This window comes from Leuciscus leuciscus, assembly GCF_965113295.1.
Source record: "Leuciscus leuciscus genome assembly, chromosome: 5".
Taxonomy (NCBI): domain Eukaryota; kingdom Metazoa; phylum Chordata; class Actinopteri; order Cypriniformes; family Leuciscidae; genus Leuciscus; species Leuciscus leuciscus.
Window position 1 is genome coordinate 50,119,889 of NC_138729.1, and position 22,746 is coordinate 50,142,634.

At 36.4% G+C, this 22,746-nt stretch overlaps 2 protein-coding genes across 3 annotated transcripts in view; one reads left to right on the top strand and one right to left on the bottom strand.

Annotated features, from left to right (window-relative positions):
* Positions 1–22,182, top strand: part of LOC309499746 (cystatin-A-like) — a 196,200-nt gene extending 174,018 nt beyond the window's left edge. Inside the window, exons 2-4 of one of the 2 annotated variants that reach the window (XM_082171193.1) lie at positions 17,959–18,056; positions 18,428–18,529; positions 21,897–22,182. In XM_082171193.1, coding sequence (XP_082027319.1) covers positions 17,976–18,056; positions 18,428–18,529; positions 21,897–22,043 — 330 coding nt within the window. In that variant the 5' untranslated portion in view covers positions 17,959–17,975 and the 3' untranslated portion in view covers positions 22,044–22,182. The remainder of the gene's footprint in view (positions 1–17,958; positions 18,057–18,427; positions 18,530–21,896) is intronic. The other variant, XM_082171191.1, reaches the window with a different exon arrangement.
* On the bottom strand, positions 7,328–8,439 carry LOC309498246 (uncharacterized protein). Its single transcript, XM_082168809.1, has 3 exons — positions 8,273–8,439; positions 7,898–7,990; positions 7,328–7,629 (listed from the first exon to the last, which is right to left on the bottom strand). The coding sequence occupies exons 1-3, from the start codon at positions 8,369–8,371 to the stop codon at positions 7,450–7,452; spliced, it is 372 nt and encodes a 123-aa protein (XP_082024935.1). The 5' UTR covers positions 8,372–8,439; the 3' UTR covers positions 7,328–7,449.
* Positions 22,183–22,746: the final 564 nt, after the last annotated feature.

Consider the following 22,746-nt stretch of genomic DNA (forward strand, 5'->3'; position numbering starts at 1 on the left):
TTTGGCTTTCCACCTGTTGATGACAGTCTGTAGTGTCCATACTGAGGTCAGCAGAGGCATAAAGCTCCTTTCTCCTATGTCCCAATAACACAAGAGTATCCTTGATCTTAAGAAGCCAAGCTACAGCCACCTGCAATCTCTTCCAAGATGAAAAGTAATGAATCAGGTGGCTCATAGCATTGTCTGTGTCTTTAACAACAGCATTCACTGTCAAATCCCTTTTGATCTCAGGGTCAGCGCCAGGAATCACCTGAAGATCTACATCCAATTTAGGCCATCCATCCTTGGACTTATAAAGGAAATCAGGTCCCATCATCCATCTCCTTCTGTTCAGGAGATCTTCTGCCCTCATTCCTCTTGACGCTTCATCTGCTGGGTTTTCCTTCGTCCCCACATATCTCCACTGATCAACATCAGTTGCCTCTCTGATGACTGCAATTCTGTTGGCCACAAAGGTATAGAATCGCCAGCTTTCATTTGATATATATTTAAGGACTGTTGTACTGTCGGTCCAGAAAACTGACTTCTCCAGCCTAAGTTGCAACTCCTTCTGTAGCATGCGGTCTACCTTAACAGCAAGGACTGCAGCTGTTAGCTCCAGGCGAGGAATTGTTGTCTGCTTCAGCGGAGCAACTCTGGCCTTCCCCATCATAAATGCAACATGTAATTTATTATTCCTTTCCAATCTTAAGTAAGAGACAGCTCCATACCCAACCTCACTGGCGTCAGAGAAGTGGTGAAGTTGTACAGTGACAGGGTTGCCAAAGTCATTAGGCTTAATGCAACGGTCAATCTTGAACTTTGCCACCTTGTGGAGATCTTCCAACCAGCCAGCCCATTGCTTAGCGAGAACATGGGGAATATCTTCGTCCCATCCAAGATTTCTTTTACAGAGTTCCTGCAGTAACAACTTAGCCACCATGCTGAATGGAGAAAGGAAACCCAATGGGTCATAGAGGGAGCTGACCACCGAAAGAATTCCTCTTCTCGTCTGCGGTTGCTCTTGTGCTGAAGCCTTAAATCCAAATTGGTCAGTCTCAACATACCACTGTAGTCCTAATGTATGTTCAACAGGAAGTTGATCTGTATCCAAATCCAGCTCCATCATGTCTTTTGCTCTGCGGCCTTCGCTAACAGAGCGCAACACTGCACGACTATTGCTGACCCACTTTGACAGAGTGAATCCTCCTTTCTGACAAAGTGCAGTTAAATCCTGGATCATTTTCTTAGCTTCCTCTTCTGAGGCCATTGAACGGAGGCAATCATCGACATAAAAATTGTTTTTCACTGTACTCACAACCTCTGGAGGGAAGTGTTCTGCGTTGTCATCTGCCGTTCTCCTCAAAGCATAACTGGCACAGCTTGGCGATGATGCAGCTCCAAATAGATGTACCTTCATGCGGTATTCCTGCGAAGCCTGTGCAGTGTCACCATCTGGCCACCAGAGGAAGCGGAGAAAGTTAACGTGCTTATTTGAGACATGAACCTGGTGAAACATAGATTGGATATCAGCCACTATTGCAATAGGCTCCTGCCTAAATCGGACTAAAACTCCAATGAGGCTGTTAGTAAGATCGGGGCCTTGCAAAAGCTGACTATTAAGGGATGTTCCTTTGTAGGAAGCTGCACAGTCAAAAACAACTCTTAGCTTGCCCTTCTGAGGATGATACACCCCATGGTGTGGGATATACCACAATTTCCCATTGCTCTGTGTCAACTGGTCAAGAGGAACTGGCTCAGCATGTCGCTGTGTTATCATTTCATTTAGGAACGTGATATATTCCTCCTTAAAAACACTGTTCCTGTCAAACTTTCTTTTCAGGCTACATAAGCGCTGCTCTGCTATATAACGATTGTCTGGCAGGGTTACATTTTCCTTTCTGAATGGCAAGTCAATGCAGTAATGACCTCCAATTAGTTTTGCTGTGCTACTGACAATATCCATGAACTTAATATCTTCTCTGGACATTTCAATCTGCTCTTCTGATGAATTTTCATTAAAGTCATGGTGATACTGCTTAACAAGCATTTCTTGCAGGTGTTCAACAGAGATGCGATTTGCTGTCACAGCAGAATAGCCACTCTTACCTCTACAGCTACCATGAAGAGGACCATTAGTGACCCAGCCAACCCTGGTTCTGACAGCGTATGGGCCCTCATCTAGGCTATTTATTACTTCCCACGGCTCCAAAACCTTAGGGGCATCAGTTCCAATTAGCAGATCTACATTTGCATGAATGTCATGGAGTATTACATCCTTCAAATACGGCCATGGATCAATATCTGCTTGTCGTGGAATATTAAGTGTAGACACAGGTATAGTTTTTTGAGTCAAAACATCAGGAAGCTCTATAAAATCTTCAGCACTCATGCCAGACACCTCAAGACCTGACAAAACATGAGCATTCACAACCTTTCGTTGGCCCATTGTTCTCAACAAAATGCTTGTCTTCTTACCTCGCAAATTTAACCTTTTCGCCATGGTTTCTGTACAGAATGTGCCGGAACTGCCAGGATCCAGGAAAGCATATGTCTGCATGATCTTATTAGTTAGTTTGCTTCTGACCTTTACTGCAACAATAGAGAAGGTAGAATCATCTTCCACACCGGCCCCAATATGGCCACACGTCTGAAAGGTTACAGTTGAATCACTTGGAAGGCTCACAGGATGTTTGGCTTGTTCTACAGATGTGCCTTTATCCTGTCTTTCTATATGAAGGACCCCAGGATGTTTCTGATGACATACATGGCAATCCAATCGACTCCTACAGTCCTTGCTTGTATGGCCTACCTTCAGGCATCCAAAACAAATACCCTTGTCCTTAATGAAGTTGATCTTGTCCCGGTGTGTCTTGGCTTTAAACTGTGAACACTGACCTAGTGTGTGGTTTCTCTGCAGGCAGAAAAGACAGCAATGAGTGGAGGGGGTGCTATGTTCTGCAGGCCGTACAATAGCTTCTTCCCTCACAGGAGTGACATTCGTAACGTAGCTGCTTCCCTTCCTTCTTTGTCGTAGCTGGCTGTTAAAGGAGGCCTTCACATTAGGATGTTGAGGATCTTAAATGTTTCCAAAAACTGGATCTAAAGCAATTTTCACTTGTCTCTCAATAAAATTTACAAGATCAATGAATGTAACTCTCTGTCCACTTCTTTCTTGCAAGTCACATGCAATGTTCCTCCATTTTTCTCTTAGTTTGTAAGGAAGTTTTAAAATGATACTACGCATGTTAGATGGTAAATCCAGTTCCCTCATATACATTACTTGTTCTGTTAGGTTTGAACATCCTCGGAGAAACAGAGAGAATGATTGTAATCCCTTTACATCTTCACCTTTAATGGGTGTCCAGTTAGATATTTTTTCCATGTAAGCAGATGCAATTTTATATTCATCTCCAAAATGCTGAGCAAGAAGACTCTTGGCTCTGTGATAGCCTTGATCTGGAGGTATATGTTGACAACTGTGCACAAGATCCTTTGGCTGCCCCCTGGTGTATTGTTCAAGGAAATGCAAACAGTCGCTGGGATTATTCGTTTTCTTCTCCACTACATTTTCAAAAGCTTTAATGAAGGATTTATATTGAAGAGGGTCTCCATCAAAAATTTGCAGATTTCTTGGAGGAAGAACAGAGGATATATTTTGCTGAACCAACATTGCAGTGATTTCGTTTTGTTTTTGCATAATGCCCACCATGTCATTTTGGTTGTTACCGCTTTGAGTTTGAGAATTTAATATATGTCCCATTTGACGTCCATTTGCAGTCTGTAATTCTTGATATTGAACTTCTGGCCCAAACGGCCTTCCATACATTCGTTCAGCAAATCCTTGTCTTGGCCTAACAACTGATGCAGGATCAGGTACAGCAAGAACATCATTTTCAGGTGGAACAAAAGCTTTGGCAAGAGGATCTAAACCGATGGATCTTTGAGCTTTGCTCCTCTCCAAATAAGAGTTCATTCCATCAGATCGTCTTGAACCACGCTGTGATGAGTTCATTTCTAAAACCTGAAGCCTTGCCGTTGTAGCTGCCAAATCTGTTTCAAGCGCCAATTGCTCCTTTTCTCTACGAAGCCTTTCCTCCTGCGCTTCTATATGATGTTTCCTTTTTAAAGCTTCGGAGCGTTTAAGAAGAGCTGCTCTCTCGGCCTCCGCATTAATGCGCGCCGCGGATATTGCAGAAGTCTTTGATATGCCGGTGGCACGTGATTTTACAGAACTTTCTCTTACACTTAAGACGTTAGAAATACTGTCTTCAGGTTGTATTCCATCATCAACGCATCCTGCGTCGATAGGTTCTTTTGGCGGTGAGTATTGATAACCAGCTTTAGACAGCCACTCCTTCACATCTTCAATAAATGCATGACATGATTTAATTTTCTCCTCAAAGCTTTTAGTTTTAGTGATGAGTATTTTATCTTCTGGTAGAGGCAATTCCATAAATGTTTCATGAATATGAAGTGCTTCTTCATAACACTTAATGAACAAAGCGAGCTGAGTGTTCACTGCGTCGGCATTTTCATTTAATTCTATTAGGGCACGGATTTTATCCATAAGCTTTTTTGCCTGGTTAATTTTTGCAGTGCGTTTTTCTTGACAAGTTTGTATGTAAAAGCACATTCCTTTAGAAGTCAATTTAATTGACCGCTTTGATTCTGGCCTCTCCACATCTGTCATTTTTCTGCAAACGTATTGCCAAATTTTTGATAATATCAGTGAATGTTCACAATCGGGTAACAATCGGATACCAACAAATCCTCTTCATCCACATAAGCGCACATTGCGCTGGCTTTACTTTTTTATGAATGTAGGCCACACGGTGCGTTAATAGTTCAACAAAGCACACAGCCAATTTAAAGCAGTCCAAGTTTAAGTTCATGTAACTTTTCATGAAACCGTTTTCCTATACGGCATTTCTATCAGTACATACCAACTGGAAATTTCTTAGCTCAGGCCAGGCCTCTGTCTCATGCCAGCAGATAATCCATGAATGGTGAATAAAACAATCCATGCTGATTTTCCATCAGGTATCCCAATAATATCCGAAGCAAATTCCAAGGAAAGTTCTTCTTCTTTCTTTAATCAGTGGACAGGTTTTTTACTTGTTGTAGTGGCCGTTTGTCAAACAAAAACAAAAAAAACAAAAAACATTAATTAAACTTAAATCAAACTTCAAACGACAACCTTTATAGCACCCTGGGCAGGTGATGCACGCAGGCAAGAAATGAGTCCAATTCCAGGCTGATTCAAAGTTGTGGCTGATTTATTTTCCCAACGGAGCAAACAATACAGCATCTCTCACGCTGGTAAAAAACCATATGCCCATCACCCAGGTGCTGCAGATCACCTCCTACTTCCTACCTATATTCACCTTTACCTGTGCACACTACTGCCCTCAGGTGTCTAAATCAAAACATTGTAGTTAATAAACTAACCAAAAAATAAAGACTAAACATATAAATAAAACAATTACCTAAACAAACAACAAAATAATATTACCAAAATATATTACTAATGTGAGAAAAATTATAATGGTAAACAAATCAATTAACAAAATTACCACTACTGAAAGCAAACTAATGTAGCTCCAACAATTGTATTAAAATACTATATTTGGTATTCACACAATAGACAAAATCTCCAACTATAGGCATTTAATTTCAAGGCATTCAGATATAAGATTTGTATCCCTAATATATGTGAAAGTATGTACTATAGAAATAAGTACATATATGCATGTATACATATATGCGCCTTACATATATTTCACATTTATGTGCATATACGGGAAAATATATGGCACTTACATGAAAACGGCCATTTTTGCTATATTTTGAAATATATGTTTCATATATTTGTATGTGTTTTACATATATGAATTTTGCATATATTCTCATATATGCAGCAGACATACATGGGCACTAACATTATATATGTAATTAACATATATTGACATATATTACATTTCTGTATGGGAAGCACTGAGATGCTCATATGAATGTTTGAAGATATTGTGAAAAAGACTATTTGTTTTTTTTCCACACACAAAGCATTTGCATCGCTTTTTTGGGGGTTAAACCACTGAAGTCACATAGATTTCACAGTGTAACTACATGCGACATACGATAAAAGGTATATTTTCCATGTCAATCAGTTTTTGTCCATATCAGTGACATGTGACGATTCTATTTTAGAAATCTATTTCTATTTTTCTGCGACGTTGCAGCTGGAACCTCATTGTGAACAAACAAGTGTAGACTAAGATTGTTTCTGTATGAGAAGTAAATTTCAGTTTATCCAGCAATAATTTATGATCCAGTACATCAAAAGCTGAGCTAAAATCTAACAATACTGCTCCTACTAAGTTACTGTCATCAATCTCAATATAAATGCTGAAAATTAGAGAGCATATTATGAATTTGCTCACAAACTATCATTTTCAATACTTTGCTAAGAACTGGAAGCAAACTTATTGGTCGACTGTTATGATCGTTAAAACCCAGTGCTGCATTTTTCTGTAGATTAATAACCTTTGCATCTTTCCAAGCTAAAGGACACATCCCTTTTTCAATACTGATATTAAAGATGTGATGATTTATGAAAAAAAAAAAAAAAAACATTAAAATAATTTCAAATTTCATATGGTTTCAAAATAGTTAAAAATTGGTCACCTGTATCAACAAAAGAAGGAATTTGACTTGATTTCCTATCCATTATTTCATTGAGTGTACTCCCCATTTTTTTACAATCATATTTACATTCACTTATTTTAATTTTGTAAAACATTCTTTCCTTCTGTCGTCATTCATTTTACTTGATTTCTTAATTTGCAATAGCCATCCCAATCCTCCTTGTTCCCAGTTCTGTTTGCTGTACCCTTTGCCACATCTCTCTTAAACAATGTTTTTTCAACTCATTAACAATCCATGGTGCCCTAACATTCTTCACTGTACATTTTTTCATATGGTGCATGTTTGTCCACCAAAGGGTAAAATAATCTTTCAAATGCTGACAATGCATTATCAGGATGAACTTCCTTATAAAAGTCAATCCAACATGCATTATTTACGTCTGTACAAAATGATTCTTGACTGAATCTCTTATATGATCTTTTATAAATTATTTTTGATTTCTCAACTTTTCTGAGTGTTTACATGCTTGCTAAATAAAATATAATATATTTTTACCATGTGCTTAAAGGCCTTAAACCGCTTGAACCCTGATAAATGCTGCTCGCAGCTTTAATGTTTATTGTTTCAGCATAAAACAATTTTAGTAAAGTGAAGTGAATCTGGTGTTCACATCTTCATATAAACACACTGACACAGGCACTGATGGTTTGAATATTGAGTTTAATATTGAGGAATGAAACCTTTTTCAATAGTTCCTCTATACAGTATGACAGCTCATTGTGTGTCTGTTATTATATCAGACAGAATATTTTCTGCATGCGGTTAGTGTTTAACTTTAAAGGGGATCAGTGGGTCACTGAGGGCTTTAGGGTACCGGACTCCAGTCACAACAGGGTCAAAGCCTCCAGTCTCAGTAGCTTCACTCCCTTCAGTCACTTTATCGCTGAAGATACCTCGACATAACATCGCATGAAGGCACTTATCATCTACTCCGACCTTCACCTGAGAGAGAGAGAGAGAGAGAGAGAGAGAGAGAGAGAGAGAGAGAGAGAGAGAGAGAGAGAGAGAGAGAGAAATTCACTTGGATTTATATGTGATCTCTTCCATGTAAAACTCTGTTCACATTGATAGCGAGCTAAACGCATTTATTTTCCTGCTACACACTGCTATTGGCTTGTTGATATTGGAAATACAAATTGTGCCAGAAGTATTTGAGTGATGAAAACATCAAGCTCAAAATCCATAAAAACAATACAAAACACTTATTTACCTTGACCAGATAGTCTGTCGCCCCACACAGAATCCGAACCATATAGGTTTTAGGAATGAAAACATCAAAATGGACTCCAGCCTGCTTTGCTACCTGAATAAACAAATGCACATTTTATATTCATCTATATTATTATAATTATTCTTATATTATTATTTAAAAAATGTTTTGTTTATTGATCTCTACTGTATATCAATGTTTTGTGTCAGATATCAGAAAACTTATGTAAAATGTTTTGTGACTTTAAGAGAAAAGTAAAACAGTTCTTAACAAATAATTTCGCCAACACATTTTACAGCATCGAAATAGATAATTTTACTAGACTGTGTTTTGACAAAAACACATTTACAACATAAGTGATTTTCTGTCTCCTACCTCAATGCAGATGTTCTTCATCTCGTCAGTGACAGGCGCCTCTTTGCTCCATTCTCCAATGATTGGCAATGGTCTAATGATTGCCTCTTCTGTAGCCATTGTGCTGGTGATCAAAGTCTGGATGAAATAAACTGTATTATCAGGCAGTTTGTCTCACAGATTGATTCTGTTCCACTATTTATGCTGCCAAAATCTCATGACATCAGTCGTCATTGTAATTCCACGTGATCACATCAAAGAGACTGAATGAATAGGTGGAGTTTCACTTTGGGATGTTGTGAAATATTAAAAAACTGTTCTTTCTTCTGTGGAACAGAAAAGAAGATATTCTGAAGAACATTGGGAACCAGTTGAACCAATATTGGTGCCCCTTGACTTCTATTGTATGTACAAAAAACATAATTGACAAATTTTTCAAAATATGTTCCACAGAAGAATGTGTCACACAACTTTGAAACAACATGAGTGCGACAGAATTGTTATTTTTGAGCGAACTATCCCTTTAAAATTGACCCACAAAAGCATAATGTTTTTCTTTAACACAGAACAATGTTTAATAGTTTAGAGAATCTGAGATAACATGTTTTCTATATGAATATTTTGTAAAATGTAACTTTTTCCTGTGATAAAAGCTGTAAGTTCAGTATCATTACTCCAGTCTTCAAAGAATTGATGAATAAAAATAAATAAAGCAAATTTAAAAGAATCAGTATCTTCTACAGGTCATACATTTATAGAGTAAGAAAAGAAAAAAATGCAAAAATGTGTTTGTTTGTTTTTTTTGTACAGATACAGTATATGTGCGGATCATTTGATAATGTCTTCTCGCTTTAATGTCATTATCAAATACAAATCTGGTTTGCATGATCTCTCTGTCAACAGTAGCGATACACTCTTAAAAATAAAGCTTCTTTATTGACATCGATGGTTCATGAAGAAACTTTAACATCCATGAACCTTTCTATTCAACAAAAAGTTATTTATAGTGGAAAAATGTTCTTTAGATTTTTTTTTTTTTTAAATGTTCTTCACTCTAAAAGAAGGCTCATTAAAGAACTGTTCCCTGAACAAAAATAGTTTTTCTATCTGGCATTACTGTAAAAAAAAAAAAAAAAAAACTTTTGAAAGATTTATTTTTAAGAGTAGGCCTATAAGATTTATTTTTAAGAGTAGGTTGCGATTGTCTCTTATTTGACTTGTGTCGGTACATCTGCAGTCACTGCTTTAAATTGTGTTGCAAGACCTTTAACATGGCACTTACCTACAAGATGTTATAATTTGAGAATTTTTTCAGATGCTCCAGAAATCATTCTAATACGCTGATTTGCTGATCAAGAAGCATTTATTATTATTATCAATGTTGAAAACAGTGTACTTTTTTTCCCAGGATTCTTTGATAAAAAGAAAGTTCAAAAGAACGGCATTTATCTGAAATAGAAATCGTTGGGGAAAAGTAGCTTTTTACTGGAAAAGGCAACGCTATCTCACGACCAATTCGTACGATTTGTCTAAACCCCAGTTATGATTATAGGTTTAGGGGCGGGGTCAGCTAGGTTATTCTTTCGAATTCATGCGAATTGGGCAACTTGTAAAATATGTACGATTTAGCAAAAATCGTACGAATTGGCGTGAAAGCAGAGCTCTTCTCAAGCTGTAAGTGTTTGGAGTCTCACCATCATAATGATGTGCGGGAAAAACACTCTGAACCTTATAGCAAGATTTAATTGCATTGTCAATCCATTCATTTTGCAGAAATTGTTGGCACACGTGACTATGTTGTTGTTACCGTAGAATAAAAAAATCTATGTAAAAATGAAACAAGCTGGTACAATATTATCAGCATTCATAGGAATAAAATAAAAACAAAATTATTCATGTATTATTATACAGTAATAATTATTATATATTATAATATACAGTAGGCTACACGTTAAAAATTATATACAACAGATACGATTATTTTGCAGTTGCGTATTATTTTCAGACCATTATTATTTTGGCACCTTTGAGTGTGTGTGCAGGGCCCTTATGTGAGCTCACACACACTGCAGTGTAACCTGTGATGACAACTGTGAGTTACTACGTTCTGCAGACATGCGATAGAGTTCTGATGTTCCAGCAAACCGTTGTGACAATTAAACTTACAGTTTAGAGAATATTAGGACTGTTTCCAAAAATGTGCCAAAGCAATTGAGAAAACTGTAGTAGCCTAGTTTGGGGGAAAACAGCATTTTTTTATGTTTTAGACTAAGACTTTCGATAATTTACCAATATATACCAATAAGTAATACCAAAGTGAATGAATACATCTTATGTATATAGGTTTTCTCGTTTTTCCAGAAAAATTAAACAAAGACGTTTTGACATATTTCACAACGTATGCAATTAGTGTGGGCTGCGCTTCAGTGTTTCATCAGAAACCGTTTGAAATCCTTCAGGCGTGACACTGTACAGTTTGTCAACCGACAAATGCAACTCCAAAGAAAAATATAAAACTGAAGATACGGAGATACTGAAAACAGTTAAAAATAAAATAAACAGTTTTGTCCCAATCTTCAAAACAGATCCTTAAAATGTACAATAAATTAACAATAAATTAACTTATACAATAAGTCAAGTCAAGTCAAGTCAAGTTTATTTGTATAGCGCTTTTCACAATACAGATTGTATCAAAGCAGCTTCACAGTATTAAATTAAAATAATACAACAAAGTTTGTTTCAAGAGGAATTTATTGATTGATAAAATTAAATTAAATATCCCCAAAATATCCCCAACTGAGCAAGCCAAAGGCAATAATAATTATTACAATTAATAATTATACAATAAATATATATATATATTTATATTTATAATATATTTAGGTTTAACACATTACAACACAACAATCACTGCCTGATACATAGTAAAGGGGAACAATGAATAATAACAAAATCAATGATGACAACTCAATATATATAAATGAATGAAAAATACAATTGGACCAACAAAAAAATTACAGAAAAAAACACATAATTTTATGCCAACCTTTTGAGAGGGTGACATCACTAATCCAGAAGTCGTTGCTTTAAAAAAAATAAAATAAAAATTACACGGAATATGTGACTCAATTTTGGACCAAGAGGCTTTCATTATGTAACAGTCCAACACACCTTACATTTAAAGAAGAGTGGAGAACGAACTGAATTTATAAGCTGTGCAAGATCTTTAGCTGAATCACTCTTGTCCTATTACATTATTACATTATTACATTATTACATAAGAGTCCAAACCTTCTCCCGTTCCTCTCCTGAAACGTCCATCCAAAACTCCCCCTCCCGGTCAATCTGTGATTCAGTGTTTTAACTCTACCATAAGAGCATAACGCTTTATAAAATAAGAGATCTGCTTCAGTGAAGGAGGTTCAGGAGGATCTTCTCGACAGTGAGTTTGTAAGCGTTGTGCGTTTGAACACAAAGTCTAGAAGTTATAAGAAAACCATCATGAAAACCCCAACAGACTTTTAATTTCCTTTAAAACAAGGTTTTATAAAGTGTGTTCACTAGATGTCACATATATGTCATGTAAGATTGACTCATGCACTTTTGCTTAAAAGCAGAATGTAAGATTCAGGAGAAACTCTGGATAATTAAGCAGAGGAAGAATCATTCATACTCCAACCTATGAATAGCAAGCAAAGCCTTAAGAGTATTTCAATATTGACAAATATTACATTCTGTAAAGGGCAACTGGACTGTGAGGATTTACGCTCAAGCCAAACAGAAGTAGGCCTTTCTTTGAGCCATTCAGTGACAAAACAGATTTGACAAACCATTTGATATCATTTAATATTAAGAAGGTCCAAGCCACCCATCCAGCTGAGAACCTGCGCTGTGGAGAATTTCAATCTTACGTTTGCTTTAGATAAATGAGTTTGTGAATCTTTTGAATCCTAAAACTGGAAAAGTCTGCATTGGATTTAATAATCAGGGCAAAATGTACATTTTTTATTTAAGCAATCCTCCACAACTAAACTGAGGGACAGCCATCCTGATCAGATTTGGTTTTTTTCCCATGCTTTTTTCCCCAAATATAATTAAACATTAAGATTATTACAAATAGTAACACTTACAGAGCTTTCTAATTTTAGGTATTTGAAACAAAGAAAACACATTGATTATTTTAGAGAGAGAAAACAGATTCAACATACTAAATCAGCGATTCAATGAATGTTTCTAGAAGCCTTTTAACCCAGAAATAATCTTTAGGAGAAACTGTAATTTTATATTTTGTTAGAAAAAGAGATTATGGTCAACATGAGTCAATCATGGTTAAAAAGTTGTAAAAAAAAAAAAAAATATATATATATATATACATTACAAAACCTTGAAAAAATTTGCTTATTCCCGGATAAAACATCTGTTTGGTGAAGTAAAAAAAAAAAAAAAAAAAAAATGTAGATTCAATTCTAGTCAGGATCTGAAAAAAATATTACTTTTTTTTTGGAATTTGCTTCTATTCTGATTCATTTTAATACATCTGAGTCCATTCAGCTGCTCTTCATGGATTGAATATGAAGGGGCAGTTACTTTCAAGGAAGATTATGTCCAAATGAAATACTTTCATAATTTACTAAATTGATTTTGTATATTGTATTGAAAGTCAAATGAAAATGTTTAAACATTTAAAAGCATAACGTATTTTATGTTCTCTTTAGAGTTTTGTACGTTTTTTTTGTAATGTAATAAAAAATAATACCAAAGTGAAAAAATTGACAAAATGCATCAACAGAAATAAAGAGAGAATTAAATGATTTTGGATATTACGGAAGAGTACGGAAGAGGATTGGGGCCAAGCAATAATAAAGAAATAAAAACATCTCGAAAGTCATTATAATGCAAGATTAAACTCGTTAATTTCGCGAAAAAAAGTCGAAATAAATTTTGAGAATAAACTCATTAAATTTAGAAAATAAAGTCGTTGTGTTTCGAGATTAAACTCATTAAATTTCGAGAATAATAATTGTGTTTCGAGAAAAAAAGTTACATTTGAGAAAAAAAGTAAATAAAATGTTGAGAATAAACTCACTAAATTTTGAAAATGAACAGAGAATAATCTGGATGATTTAATATTTTTAGATTGAGATTTAAATCACAAGTTCACAAGCATTTACATTTGCTATTTCGTTCTCCAATCAAAATATGATGCAAGCATAATTCTGTTTAAGAATTATGACATAGCCTATGACAAAGAACAGTAATATTTTTATGATTTAGAAAAGCCTGTAGGCCTGTGTTTGTGCAATACTTCTGCCCCTGTTGTGTAATATTCAGTTGAGAAACTGTTCCAGTGGATATTTCCCATATTGTGGACATGTCCTTGAGACAACGATCAAACGAACGGAAGTGAAAATATTAGTGCACGCTCCTCAAATAATCCAGTTTGATGGAATATTTTGAAAAGGTAACAAAGTTTCAAAGAATTAACTGCAACAGTTCACATTTATCAAATATAATATGTAAAATGTAATATTGCGTTTTGTAATAGCCTATGATAAATCGTCTGAGCTGTTTTAGCTAATTGATTACAGGCATTCAGATAAATAAGGACTCAGAGCAAACAATGAGTGAATAAACAGTTTTTACTCTTTGAAGTCTTTAGCTTTATTTCATTTGTGAGGATTTAAATTGAACTTGAATAGTTTGATTAGTTGTCATTAATAATGCAGTGTGTCAACCAGTGGTGAGGCCACAAAAGGGCCAGGGTGGCAATCAAAGGTTTCAGAATGGTCTGGAAATAACTGCAAAATAATCATATCTGTTGTGTATATAATTTGTAACATGTTTTATTAAAAATTCATATAACCTAGTATTTTTTTAACCTTTTTATTGTATCTCTATGAATGCTGTTCGTCACGTCCATGGTTCACACTGATAATACTGTGCGGTTTGCTTCATTTTTACATTCATTATTTATTTTACCCTTTCAGTCAACAGTTCTTTAAAAAAAAAAAAACGTTTTTCTCAGAGTCCCCCTATAAAATGTTTTCCACTAGGCTATTCCTTTTTTTTGGAATAGTAAGTTTCCTTTGATGTCAATAAAGAACCTTTATTTTAGTGTAGCGCTACTGTTGACAGAGACATCATGCAAACCAGATTTGTATTTGATAATGACATTTAAACGACAAGACATGATCAAATGATCAGCGCACATACTGAATCTGTACATAAAAAAGCTTACTTTTTTATTCATAAATTCTTTGAATAGTGATAATTAATGCTTTTGTGGCTTCGTTTTAAAGTTAATTCAAAAATAACAATTATGTCGCCCTCATGTTGTTTCAAAGTTGTGTGACTTATTCTTCTGTGGAACATATTTTGAAAAATGTGTTCAATTATGTTTTTGTACAATGGAAGTCAATCAGCACCAATATTGGTTCAACTGGTTCCTAATGTTCTTCAGAATATATTTTGTGTTCCACAGAAGAAAAGAAGTCATACTGGTTAGAGGGAGTGAATGATGACAGAGGGGGTTTTTTTTGGGGGGGGGGGGGGGGGGGGGGGAACTAAACCGTTAATCTGACAGTACTTGGAGAGTGATTCCCAAACAAGTGAAAGGGTTATTCTACCCTTTCTGTCAAAAGTTCTTAAAATAACCTTTTTTTCCCCAGAGTGAAGAACATTTAAAAATTTTAAAGAACATTTTTACACTATAAACTGTTTCCACTAGCCATTCCTTCTTTTGGAATAGAAAGTTTCCATCGATGTCAACAAAGAAGCTTTATTTTTAAGAGTGTAGCGCTACTGTTGACAGAGAGATCATGCAAACCAGATTATTAATCGTGTATAATGAAACAAAAAAACATTTGTAACTCGAGATGTGTGTTTTCCGGGGCTGACCGAGCTAAGATATAAGTATGTTCTATGCTGCCTTGAGTTCAGTAAAGGTTCACAAAGTTACGAACGTCTGTTATTCAAGTATCGATTCTTACAGTCCAGAAAAAAAATATTTTTGTGTGTTGTAAATATTATTTATTCTGAAGCAATATTCTCATTAGTGTTCAGTCAGCTTGACATATTTAAATCTGCATATGATATTTTAACCGTTATAAAGGGCATTTTTCCCTAATTGTTTTAAATATATGCTTCATCTTTCATTTTAAATTTGAAAATTAAATATAATTAGAATAATAAGACACCATATGGCTGTTACCAATCAAATTAAATAATTTACACTGAAAATGACAACTGCATTAAATAATATGTATTAAGATTGTTTTAAACATTTCTTTGAATATACAAACAAGAAATGTTGGAAAGAATGCTACTTTTAACACGAAACTAAACCACCAGTAGGTGGCGGCAGGTGACCGTCTTAATGAGAGAGTCATTGAGTCGTTCATTCAAACGATTCGTTCAAACTGCTGATTCGTTCAGTAATGAACACAGTCACGGCAATGGTTCTGCTATTTTCATTGCTGAAATAAAACAAAAACATTCATGTGTCTAAAATGTATGTGACATTAACTAAAAATCCCATTTTCAACCGTGATGGTATTCAGCACTCCTGTCCGTGTGATGTTGCTTAACTAATATATTTTATAAATATAAAATTATAATTATTTAAAATAATTAAATTAAAAACAATTTTTTTTAACGCAGTATGTTAACTGAGTTTAGTCCCGGGCTGCGTTCCAGTCCACTTTTAGACATGCACTTGCAAACTTCCCTAAGCACTTCCCCTTGGGGGGAATCCCTGCCGCCATTTTGAAGTGCGTTTCACTTCGTGGAGTGGACGAGGGAAGTTTATATGGACAGACCCTCGCTCCCTCGATTTTGACAGAGGGAGCGAGCTTCATAGGCCTACGCTGCGTTCCAGTCCAAGGCCCTGTCCCAAATGGCACACTTCATATGCACTTTCGGTCTTGTGGACTTACAATGGCTGCCGTATGCGCGTGTCCGTAAAGTCCGTGAGACCGTAGGGTGTCCCATTTGTCATTTTAGCTCTCAGAAGGGTGCTCGCGAGTGCCCCCTCTGCGGTCGATTTGTGCCTTCGATGCGCACTTTTGCCGAGCCCGCACTGATGCGCACTCCACAGCAGACTTCTTCCCGACAGTCAAAGCGGCGTTACGTCACGAAAGTGCGGACTCAGAGGAAGACCGCCAGTGCTTAGGGTGGTGCCATTTGGGCCAGGGCCCAAAATGGTCATGCCCTTCACTGCAATGGTCTGAATTGAGAATTGGAACGTCCTAAGCCCTTGAATCAGCTATGGAGTTGATTTATTATTTAAAACATTTTCCCTTTAAGAATTTTTTTAATGCAGCATCCAAATGTATGTGTGTTTGGGTTGTTTTAAATTAAAAAAAAATTATAATCCATATATCATAGAGTTGTTTGTTGTGGTGGTGATTAGAGGAGATTTGTGGTGATGTCACAAATTGTTATGATGTACTTTTTAACTGTGCACCAATCAGGACACAGCATCAATCAGCCTGCAGGAGCCAATCAGACGACGTTCCTACAAAGAAAACAAAACACATAAACAAACCATAGGGTCATAACACTCATGATATAGTGAGAAAATGGATCTCGCACATAAGGAGGAAAAAAACACCTACATTTAGCAATTAAGAGCTGAAATTCTCATTTTGCTGCAGTTGTGGCCAAAAAGTAAGAGGAAATTCAAATGCTTGTAATGTAAATCAATGAGATCCCAGTACAGCAGACTACTTAAATAAAATGCATATAAATATCAGTCATCACTATTTCTGCCAATAATATGTCTTAGTAAGATGATATTTAAATGCTTAGTTTTATAATCAAAGCTCTGTAGTTTTAAAACACATAATTCTATGCAATACAAAGATTACTAAGAGATGAACAAATAAACTTTCTTTAAAAGCCTGATGATAATATTTGAGACTTTTAACATGATTTTTTCTAATAAATATTGAATGGATAATCAACTAAACCTAAACTGCTACAGTGCAGTAATTGTTCCACTTGTGGTGTTGAAAGTGCTCTATAAATAAAGTTGAGTTGAATTGAGTCACACATTCCTTTCAAATTAAAAAGCGACGACTTTTTCACTTGTTAATTATTAGGAAAAATATTTTGATGTCTTTGATTAGTGCTAAATCACCCTCTCAAAATGTTGGCATAAAATTATGCCGTTTTTTCTGTAATTTTTTTGTTGGTTCAATTGTATTTTATATTGTAAAATATATATATATTTATATTGTGGTGTCATACTTGATTTTGTTATCCATTGTTATTCATATTCAAAAATATATTTATACATATTTTTAAATATATTTAAAAAATATATATATATTGAGCAGTTATTTTAGTAATTATTAGTAAATTAATAAATCGTTTTTTATTTTATTTATTTATTTTGTGACCTTAATGATCTGATTGAAGATTGGGACAAAATGTTCCTAAAACATAAACTCTCGAATTGTATTTAAAAATATATATATAATAATAATAACTTCACTGAAGCACAGTCCACAAATAATTGCATATGTTGTGCAATAACGTTTTGTTTTTCTGAAAAGTTACAAAAAACGTTTCTGAATATTACACAACACACCAAAGAACTCCACCTATTCATTCTTTCATTCTGATGTCATGCGATTTTGGCAGCATAAATAGTGGATCAGAATCAATCTGTGAGACAAACTGCCTGATAATACAGTTTATTTAATCTTTGATCACCATCACAATGAGTGCAGCAAAGATCATTACTGGAGGATTCACCACAGTGCAGATTGTCACTAAAAAGGAGAAGGAAATCTGCATTAAGGTAGGAGACAGAAAATCACTAGTAAATGCTTTTGTTGAAACACTGCCTAGTAAAGTGATCTATTTCGGTGCTGTGAAATGTGTTGGGGAAATTATTGGTTGTTATTTTCAAAAGAACCGTTTTACTTTTCACTCAAAGTCACAAAACATTTTATGAGTTTTTTGATATCTGAATGATAGATGAGACTCCCTAGAGACTTTCAATATATATATATATATATATATATATATATATATATATATATATATATATATATATATATATATATAGAGATAGATAGATAGATAGATAGATAGATAGATAGATAGATAGATAGATAGATAGATAGATAGATAGATAGATTAATATAACATGTGCATTTGTTTATTCAGGTAAAGTCAGAGATGGAGAAGAAGACTGGAATACATTTTAAAGATTACATTCCTTTACTCTACAAGAGTCAGGTTGTGGCAGGAATAAACTATCTGGTCAAGGTAAATGAGTGTTTTGTTTTTTTATGGATGATTTGTTTTTATATTGAAATTTATGGATTTTTGAGTTTGATGTTTTCATCACTGAAACTCTTCCAAGGCACAATTTGTATGTTTCCAATATCAACAAGCCAACTATAGCAGTGTGTCCTAATCGGATGTGTGTGCAGTAATTTTTCTGTTCCCTCTGAAAGTTCAAATGCATCAAGTCACTGTATAAAGTTTCTCTGCATTTAAGATAAAACTCTTCTCAACTTTGTAGCGTTGCTGGACACTCAAATCTCTGCAACGGGTCACTGTAGCAGAACTCGCTGGAACTTTTTTTTACGGTCATGTAAAATGAATGCGTTGGTCGCTATCAATGTGAACAGAGTTTTTTTTTTCATGGGAGAGATAATTAATAAATCTATGTGGTTCCGTTTCAAGGGAACTCGAGCTGCGTCGAGACGCGGTGGGAACGCCCTGCGTGATTGCGTCGTGAAGCACATGTATAATCAGTCCAATGGAAAGACGAGACGTCATAGGCGGGTGACGTCATCGACCAGGAAACAGGCAGCAGCCCCGCTGACACAGATCGCGTTAGCTTCTGTGCCTTCAGCAAGCGATCTGTGTATTCTGTCCTTGTCATATTTATTGTTGTCTGTCAAGTTGCTATATATATATATATATATATATATATATATATATATATATATATATATATATATATATATATATACATATATTATGGCAAAAGAGAGCAAGCAAGCGTTGTGTTGTTCCCTGCCCACGTTATATCCATAGACTGTAAAAAAAATATGGACGTAGTGTCCGTGACGTCACCCGTAGGTTTCTGAAGAGCATTTTTGAAGCCTAAAGTAGGCGGAGCCGGCCGTCGCCATCTTGGCCTTGCGTCACTCCCGGATAACAGAAAATAGGCAAAGAGGCGGGGCGGGAGTGGAGCTGAGGAGCCTTGCTAATATGATTCTGTACTATTCTGCTAGTTGAAAATGTATTATGCAGTAACTTAATATTACTCTGAGAGTGTGTGTGTGTGACAGTGATTTATGTGCTTAACGTTACATGTCAGTCACTCTCTTTTTATAGTCTATGGTCCGTCAGCGCGGCATCGCTCAAGTTCGTAGAGATGAGCTTATTCAGTCCATTTTAAATTCTGATTTTGGCCGCCTCTCAAATGGGTTAAACCATAGATATATTGCCTATGAAGTTCAAGTAAATGCGCTAGAAAATCCGCGCTCATTCATGGATGTGCATTTATTGCATGGACGGAGAAAGCACCGACACCTGCAGGATTTCATCTGACGGTACTTAAGCATATTATAATCTATCTGTTCCGTGAGAGCAGAACGAACGAGCCTTTATTGACGTTTTTAAATCTGAAAACTCCAAAAAGCTACGAAATTGTCAGACATCCATTAGTGCATGTTCACAGAGGAAAACAACTGAAATACAGCGCTGGTTGTTCTCTCGAACGATACTCGACGACGGAATCCTAAGCCGTGGGCGAAGTAATGGGTGTATTAAATTGTATGAAATAATCCCGGAAAAAAGCACAAAACACTGCAGAGATGGCAAGTTCAGCAACTAACATTTGCTGAGGTGAAGTGACGGCTAGTAGTAACAACAGCAGACAAACAGCTAGCAATGACATCAGCGGGAATCCATCTGTCACTCAAGTGGCCAATATTAATCAACTAAACGGATGAGTTATAAAAAAATTCACCCCCCTCACAGTTGTTATGAAGGGCAAAATTAGCTGTATAGACCAAAGCCACATAGAGATCCAGGCTGTAAACATGTTTTTTTCCGCTGTAAAGTTGGTAATTTTAACATGGGGGAGATACAGATTTGACTCGCTTCTGCAGCCAGCCCAAGCGGCCAGTTAATGAATTGCAGTTTAACTCACTTCCGTGTTGGTTTCAAGAGAGAGACGGGGAGGTTGCCGCTTGGGTTATATCACGGGTGGGGACACACACTTAAGCTTTGTGTTGCTTGTTTGGGAGTGGAACATGCCAACAGTCAGTTCTCGAGGGGGCTGACAGTGAGTTTTGCGAGAAGCTGTCCGTGAGGACTCTTCGAGGAGGACGGTTCGGTGCGTGCTCCCCGAGGCGCGGGTCCCGCTGCTGCCGAGGCACGGCATCGACGCGCATCTTGGGGATCGCAAATGGATCGAACAGCGGGGTTTGAGACGGGCCCCGCCCTATCTCTGCCTTCAGCTGTTAGGTCCAGTGCCTTATCTTGGGGAAAAGCACGCTCTGCAGTTTCTCCTCCCTGGGATGAGGCACTCATGCTGCAATTGGTATCGTTAGTGTTTTTGTTAAGAGAACAAAACAATTAAAAATACAAAGAATAAAGAATAAAGCAGATGTTTATGAGTTTTCAATAAATAAGTCAGCTCATAACTATGTTGAATAAAGAGGAGAAAAAGAAAATAAACTTTTAAAAGGAGGTTTTATCTAGTGCTGTTGCTAAGTTAAATATTACTGGCCAGCCGGAGTGAAAATATAAGGAAAACTCTATATCTAAGAAGGAAAAACAGCCTCCTCGTCAGGGAATGCCATTTTTTCCCTATCTCCACACTGAGGTGTCGAGATCGTGGAATAAACCGGTTTCTATTTATGTGTTTAATCCCCAAACTTCTACTATAGTAATGTTATGGGTATTAAGTATCATGGTATGACAGTGCCTCGAGTTAAAGAGACGCTTGTGAGCTATCTCTCTCCCGAGTCTGCGTCATCATAACCCCGACGTTACCCACCAGCCATCATAAAAATAGATGAATATTATAAAAAAAATTATTTAAAAAAGGCTGCGCGGGTGGGTAAAGTATATAAGGACATGGATGAATGTGAGGATGTCAGCACTGACGCTATTCGAGAATTGCGTCGCGCAACAGATAACTATACCGGGGAGGGACGGTTTCGAGAAATCGTTTCTCCTCGGCGTCCTCTGGGGGGGGCGACTCTCTGAGGAGGGTCGCAGCGCTGCCAGTTCAGTGGGAACAAGACGCTGCGTCGCCTTGCCATACTCCCTGCATGCCTGTGATCGACTTGCTTCGGCTTTTCAGAAGCCGAATCTGTGAACACGCGATCTGTGTCAGCGGGGCTGCCTTATTGTTTCCTGGTCGATGACGTCACCCGTTCCATTGGACTGATTATACATGTGCTTCACGATGCAATCGATGCACGATGCAATCACGCAGGGCGTTCCCACCGCGTCTCGACGCAGCGTCTCGTTCCCTCTCAGGGAACCAGGGTTACATACGTAACCTGAGACGATTTCTCTCTCTCTCTCTCTCTCTCTCTCTCTCTCTCTCTCTCTCTCTCTCTCTCTCTCTCTCGCTCTCGCTCTCGCTCTCTCTCTCTCTCAGGTGGACATCTGTCAAGAGAATGGCGAAAAAGAAGATAAGTGCGTTCATGCGATGATATTTCAAGATCTCCCCTGCTATGGAGGGGAACTGACTGTGACTGGAGTCCAGCACCCTAAAACCCTCATGGACCCTCTGGTCCCCTTCTGAACACTTCTAACCGCACGCAGAAAATATTGATTGAAAATACTGATATAATAACAGACACACAATGAGCTGCCATACTGTATAGAGGAACTATTGAAAACTGTTTCATTCCTCAATATTAAACTCAATAATCAGACCCTCAGTGCCTGTGTCAGTGTGTTTATATGAACAACACAAAATTTACTTTACTAAAATTGTTTTATGCTGAAATAATAAACACAAAAAAATATTTTTGTTATAAAAATCCTCATTCCAAATCTTTAAAAACAAAAAGTAAAATAAAATAATGTAAAATGAAATTCATTTTTTAATTTTTAAGATTTAATTGGTTGTCTGCATGACTTTTTAAAGGGAAAAAAAAATCTATTTTTGACATTCATTTTTTTTATTTTAAGGCTGCACTGACAAATGAATGTAATTTTAAAAATTTCTCAGACTGATAAACAGATTATTAGATTGTATTATATGAACCAAAATCTTGTTCATCTCAACCTCACTTCATTACGAACCTGTACAGTTTCTCTTCTTCAGTCAGTGTTCATGAGAGGAGCATTTTGAAAATTGAATTAATAAAACCCAACCCACAAACAAACGTACACAAAATGATTCACATGATATTGAATTTTTAATTCCCCCTCCAAAAGAGAAGCGTTTAACTCTGGTCTGCCCTAGGAAGTGCAAATGTGTGGCCAGGTAGCCTATAACC